This window comes from Macadamia integrifolia, chromosome 7, assembly GCF_013358625.1.
Source record: "Macadamia integrifolia cultivar HAES 741 chromosome 7, SCU_Mint_v3, whole genome shotgun sequence".
NCBI lineage: Eukaryota > Viridiplantae > Streptophyta > Magnoliopsida > Proteales > Proteaceae > Macadamia > Macadamia integrifolia.
In genome coordinates this window covers 6907971-6914877 of record NC_056563.1, presented here as the reverse complement: position 1 = coordinate 6914877, position 6907 = coordinate 6907971, and the positions used below count along the sequence as shown (strand labels likewise).

The 6907-nt window shown below is 36.9% G+C and overlaps 1 protein-coding gene across 3 annotated transcripts in view; it reads left to right on the top strand.

The window, feature by feature from the left end:
* The window catches only part of LOC122084670 (partner of Y14 and mago), a 39880-nt gene that overhangs the window by 6726 nt on the left and 26247 nt on the right, over window positions 1–6907 (top strand). For all 3 annotated transcript variants that reach the window (XM_042653100.1, XM_042653103.1, XM_042653101.1), the window contains exon 3: window positions 1572–1790. In XM_042653100.1, the coding sequence (XP_042509034.1) occupies window positions 1572–1790 (219 nt within the window). The remainder of the gene's footprint in view (window positions 1–1571; window positions 1791–6907) is intronic.

Here is a 6907-nt window from a genome sequence, read left to right as displayed (position 1 = left end):
AAAAAAAAAAAACAAGGGGTGAAGTAGAGACGAAAGAGAGAGAATCAGCCAACCAAAAGAAAAAAGAAAAAAAGAGAGAAGACAAAGAGAAAGAAGCGAGAAGAAAAGAACAGAAGCATAGAAGAGAAAAAAGAGGACTCTCGTACCTGGTTCGAAACTCTTCCACAGATCGCATCTAGGCCATAGTGACTTCCTTCGACGTCATCGGGCCCTGGAGCTTCTCCTCCTTTCCTCTCGTTTGACCATTCTCAGTTGCAATGGTATAGCATCGTGGTTCCTTGGATCAACAAAGAAGAAGAACCCACCGGGTTCTCACTCTGTTTTGTCAGAACATCGATCGGAATCCCAAGAACGTCAATTAAATTTTCAAAAGCTTACTGAAAGTACCATACACTTATGTGATAAGGTGTGCAGCATGATCGAGGATGGGTTAGTGGTGGAAGAGCCAGTTGACACTAGACATGATGATCAAGATGAATTGAACAATCCGATCAAGGTTGCATCTGAAGAACTGATAAGTCGTCCAATTTCAATTCTGAAACCCCAACATCAGATTCCAATCAAAATTATATCATTTGTTGACAACCATCAGGAGATCGTGATTGTTGATCATGAGATGTGTTGGATCTTTACCTTGACAAAGTCATTGATCGTGGATGCAGATCGAGAGGTGCTAATCCTCTCCTTCTATAAAACTCGTGGTCGAGTTTGTCTCAACATCGGGGGAGTTGATGCAGAATTGAGGTTGAACCGGATTGACCCTTCAGGCAATCTTAAGCGAGACGAACCGGATCTGATTTGATTTTTGGGATCAATAGAATATTTTAGGAGTTACTTTATTTATGAAATATTGAGTTAGTTAATTTAGGAAGATATGCAATCTTTTATTTTGGGTAGATGTTAGTCAATTAAGGAGTTACCCATTTAAAGTTTTATTCTGTTTCTAATTTCATTAGTTAGAATTTAGGAAGCAAATTAGGAGTTGCTAATTTAATTTTAGATTTTATTAGGCAAGTTTTAATTTCAGTTTATTATATAAAGGCATGTAACCCAAGTAATTAGACAGATTTTGAATGATGAATTAATTAATTGGTTGAAATCTTATGGTTTGCTTGGTCATGAGACCTTCTTCCCCCCTCCCCCTTTGTGCAATTTTTCTCTTCTCCTTGCAACTCTGATTTCTCTCAGAGAAATTTCTACCTTTTCTCTATAGGCCCTCCATCACCCTTCCCCCCCTTAGGCAACTCATTCACACCTTCAAGGGCTTAAGTTACATTCTGTTGAGTGGCCCTGCTTTTCGATACATCTAGTTTTGCTTGGTATTTTAATATTTCATGTGGGCCTTTGATTTTTATTTTTCTTGAAAATTTTATTCCCTATTTTAGCTTGATTGTTTTTATTTGTTAAGATTTAAAAAAAAAAAAAAAATTTAATTTCCCTATTGTAGCTTGATTATCAATAGTAGATGAATGAGTCCATATTCTGAACGTTATATCTAGCTGCTTGCTGTTATTATTATTTTTGTGATTTCTTTGGAGAGAAGACTGATTACCTGTAGTGATGTTGAAAAGGGGAAGGACTTGGAGTCAAAGACGACTGGGAAGGTGCCTTCTGCTGAAGATGTGGGTCACAGATCTGAAGCTGTTGAAGCAGTAGCACATCAAATGAACACGCTAGCTGTTTCAGAAACAACTCCTGTTGTTGCTCCTTCCCCAGACCCAACTGAAAGCTCAAGTACTGGGGGTCCTGGTCCAGATCTTTCTAAGAGAATTAGAGCACTCAAAAAGAAGGTTATTTTTCCATAGCTTAATGCATTCCACATTAATTTGGTGACTGCACTTTTGCCCCTCATTTTTTTGGATTATGAGATTATTTAGCTCAGCCCCTCTAGGCGAGCTTGATTCATCTTGTTTTTGCCTTTTGTGGTGGAAGAAACTCTTAGGAGATATTATATATTTGATTTTCTTGGGCTTTATTAGGACTTTTAAGGAAAAAAATTATGCATGGAGACTACAGAAACATATCTACTTCATATGTTACATATGTAATTGATCGCTGTCGTGAACGAATCAAAATAAAACCCTAACTAAACTATGAGATAGTGGAAAGAAAGGGGTCAAACCCACAGAGAACTAAAAGGCTGAATTTACTAAAATTGATGTGAATGTTGTTTTGAAAATCAAATTTGTAAAATTCAAAATTCAAATTAAAATTAAGTAAAAGCTAATTTACAAAAATGCTAATTAATGAGAAGAAGCTATCCTTAGGTTTTGAATCCGTTTTGATTATTACCTAATTATTGGCTCATACTTTGGTTCACTAAAACTACAAGTTCCAATGCAACCACAAAAATATAATCCTAGGCTGCCCTAAGTATAACCTATCCTGTCAAACACTATCGTCTATCGTTTTCGCTTGGCATGCTTAGTTTGATTAGTTAAAGGCTATCGTCAGTGTTTGCTAAAAATCACATAAAAAAACCATTGTTTGAATAGAACAAGTAAATCCCAGAGACAAATATTCTAAATTAATTTAACTATTAAAAATCGTCCACAAGGGAAGGGGTCTTTAACATCAAACAATCAAGTATGCTTTAAGACCAGAAATCTAATAATAATAAACCAATATTTCATCTAAACCTAAGGATATGAAGGGGACTTAGCCGCTCATGGTGCGAATCAACAAAGGGCAGCAACTACATGCTTCCATAGATGCAAACGAATGCCGGTGAATGGTAATGTTCTCCACGAAGTCTTCACCAGGTGAAACCATGATGAACCAGCTAGCGATGGTGGACAAAAGTAGTGTGAGATGGGAGAGATGGCTGCTGTGTAGATCCGTGGAGGAGAGGAATAAGAGAGAGAGAGCTGGGGTGTGTTGGAGTTTTCGGCTTCCATTGCCTCTAGAGTTTCTTCCTTTTAAATTTCAGTAAATGTGGATTTTTTGCACCTTGATTTTAAAAACTTTGTGAAAGAGGTTTGGGCATTGTCTATGACTGGTTGGCCTCTTTTTGTTTACTTGAAAGCTAAATGTTCTTCGTACCAAGCTTAAGGTTTGGAATAAAAATGTGTTTGGAAATATTCATCAAAATGTTAGAAATGCCAAGGATGATATTAGTAGAGCTAAGGCAGACTATGACTTAAATCCTTCAGATGCCACGAAACTTGTTCTTTAAGGCGCCCGCAATCACCTCCAGTGTACTCAACTTTAAGAGGAAATTTTTTGGAGGCAAAAATCAAGAGTGAAATGGCTTTAGCAGAGGGAAAGGAATACCGAGTTCTTTCATCCCATGGTTAATGGTAAAAGAAAAAAGAGGGGAATTGAGAAAATTAAAAATGATGAAGGGGATTGGATTTTTGGTGTAGATGGGGTGCATATCTATTTCTTTGGTATTTTCTCATTTCAACCTCGTATCCTTGATGGCGATTTGCTCGAGTTTATTCCCACGCTTGTCTCTGCAGAGGACAATGTACATCTACTTCAGGCTCCTACCTTGGAAGAGATTAAAAAACCTTTCTTCTCTCTATCTAAAGATAGAGCACAGGGCTGGATGGTTTTTTGGGATCACTTCCTGCTGGGAGAGCATTGGTCATGATGTGTGGGCGGCAATCAACGATTTCTTCTGGGGAGGTTTTTTTTTCCTAGAAGCTGTTATACCTAATTACCTCGTCTCATCTCATTCTCATTCCTAAGAAAGACAACCCTGAGTTAATGTCAAATTCCAGACCTATTAGCCTTTGGAATTTTTTGTATAAGATTTTTGCTAAAATTATACCTACAAGATTGGCCACCATCCTTCCCCAGTTAATCTTTGAGGAGTAAGGTGCTTTTGTCCAAGAAAGATGTATCCATGAGAATATAACATTGGTTCAAGAGGTAGTGCAGGATCTAAACAGAAAATCTAGAGGGGGCAATGTGGTTTTGAAATTAGATATGGCAAAGGCATACGACCGCATGTAATGGGATTTTATTTATGAAGTTAAAAAAAAATTCTGGTTTTCAAGGACTATGGAATGGGTCGATCAATAAAACTATAGAAAACTGCTGGTTCTCAGTGGTTATGGAGGGCGGGTTAGAAACTAAATCTGCCAGAGGTCTCCGTCAGGGTGATTCATTGTCTCCCACTTTATTCATTCTTGCAAAAGAAGTTCTTAGCAGAGGGATGATGAAGATATTTGCGGAGAGTCATGCAAAATATTATCATCTTCATAGAGGATGCCCAGACATCTCCCACAACCTATTTGCTGATGATATTATTATATTTACTAGAGGATTGAAGGCTTCTTTGAAGCAAATCATGGGATTTATTAACATGTATGAAAGTGTCTCTGGCCAACTGGTGAATAGACATAAGAGTTGTTACATTATTAGCTCCAAAGTTTTGGAAACCTGTATAAGAATTGTAGGTGATATAACAAGGTTTGTGAGGAAATCTCTGGCTATAACATACTTGGGAGGGCCTCTCTATATGGGTAGACTAAAAGTTTGTTTTTTTGACGATATGCTTGCTAAAATTAGACACAGGATGGCAGGTTGGAAGGAAAACTTCTATCCTTGGGCGGTAGGCTAGTTGTTTGAGATTTTAAATGTAACTGCAAGCGTACGGATCAGTGTAGCTACGGGTCGAACTCAGGGAGAGCAGCCACTTTATTTTTTTCTTTTAATAATGCGAAAGTGAACCTATTAATGGTTGTGATCTAATTCTAACTACCGTCCTAAACATATATATCTAAAATAACGTCCTAACCATTCGTCATCTAAGAATTTAAAGACGCAAGCCACGCAATTAAAATTAAATAAATAAATAACTGAAAATAAACAACCCACGCAATAAAAAAAAAACAATAAAGAAAAAATGCTGAAATAAAAATAAAGTAAAAGAAAGGGGATAAAGCTAGAGAGAGACTCACAAGTAGGTTTCTCTACTTAGCCCGAGGGATGCATCATAATATGAGCTTCCCTAATTGACCAGAGAGTCACTCTTACAAGGGTTACTCTATTTGACTTAAGGGAAAGGGAGACACTTAAAATAAAAGTAATAAATTGATGGTTTTATGGCTAGGAGGGGCAAAGCCAACACATACACTAGCCATGAACCTTAGGGGAAAGGAATAGCAATAATGTAACGACTGAAATTAAAATCCTAAATTAAGAAAGAAAGGGTAGTCAGAAGAGGGAATGAGAGGGGGGAGAGAAGACTACTGAAGGAGCTTACTTACTCGAATCAATGCTTGAACTTGAAAGCTTAGGTGATTTGAGATACTACCAGTACTAAAAACCAGATCTGGAATAAACCAAATCTGAAATTTCTAGTACTAGAGAAAACAAATCTTGAACTATAACTTTAAAATTACAACTTCAATTGCTTAAACAATAAAAATAAAAAACTGAATAAAAAACAAAAGTGCTTGCATTAATTGAATAAAAATAACTTACAAAAATGTTTAAAGCATAAACCTAGAACTAGAGTTAGAGAAAGAGAAAACTAGAGAAAGAGATAGAGCAACTAAAAAAAAAAACCTAAAAGAAGAATTAAGTGTCTCCCCTCCTCTTATATGAGTTGTATTTATAGGGAATGGAGAGGTAGAGTAACAAATTTCACTTTCCTAAAAGGGAGAAACCCACAATTGATAGTGAGATCTTTTGAGACCAAAAGTGTTAAGGTGGAGGAGAGAGAAAAGAAATAAACTTGGAGACATTTCCTATAATTTTTTTTGCTTATTTTCTTTCCTTTTTTTTTTTTAAATTTATTTCTCTTCTTTTTCTCCCTCCAAGGGATGATTTTCCTTCTTGCTTTGTGTGATTTGGACAATCTTTTGGTGATGATGTGGAGGAGAAAGAAGATTTGGACAAGATTTATTTCTCCATTTTTTTTTTCTTCTCTTCTTGCTCAGGAACCCCTTCCACGATTTTCCTTGCTTCTAATTTGATGTGAAAATCCCCTCCATGCCCTTAGTGCTTTAAGTGAGTGAAAAGTAAGAAATCTTCAACAAAATTCTCCAAAAAAAGACAACCATGAGATTCGAACTTGAGAGTGGGCTAAGTATTGAGATCCGACTCGAATTGGCTAACACTGATTTTAGGTCCGTTGATGTGGTAGCGGCTCATGCTAAGATAGCTGAAGAGAAGTCCATTTATTGGAAGAGTATGCTCAAGACTCCTTCAGTTTATAGACCTCTAGCATGTATGGAGGTAAAGAAGCCTGAAACTCGTAGAGTTGAAGAAAACAGGTCAGAGTTCAACAAGGGTAGTGATGGGGTGAAGAACCTTAGATACCATAGTTATGGCAAGAAGGGTCACTACTCCAACAAGTGTCCCAATAGGACTCGTTCCGTGAATGCAACAGATCACACTTAATGCGGATCTGGGTTCCAAAGACTGAAATCGGATTGATTAGGGCCCACTTGGACACTCAATAAAAAAATGACAATAACCAATAGTAGGTTTATATTGAAGTAAAGCTTTAACTAAATGGCAGAATTGTAAATAACCACAAGTTCTATGGTATTACTTGGTAGCTAAAGGAGAAGGACATAACAGGAATTAAATTTATATAACATGGATAAATTAGGAAGGGAAAGAAATATAAGGGCGACAAATAATTAATAAGAGAAGAGAAGGGCATTGATATGAGAATGAAGACAAAAAGAAAGACTTTAACGCAAGAAGACAGACAAAAAGACAAAACATAATTTCAGTAAAGGGAGGAATGGACTAAACAATTTAAACCAATAAATAAGAAATCGCAAAGGAAATGTGAAGGAGGGTTATCTTCTTCCTTCAGCCAAGGAATAGAGGCGGTGAAGCAAAAAATGTTTCGACTAGAATCTCAGTCACCAGGGCAGCACTCGAGCCAAAGTTCAGGTATGGGATCGCAATGGCAGGCTGGTTATAAACCCAGCTTCAA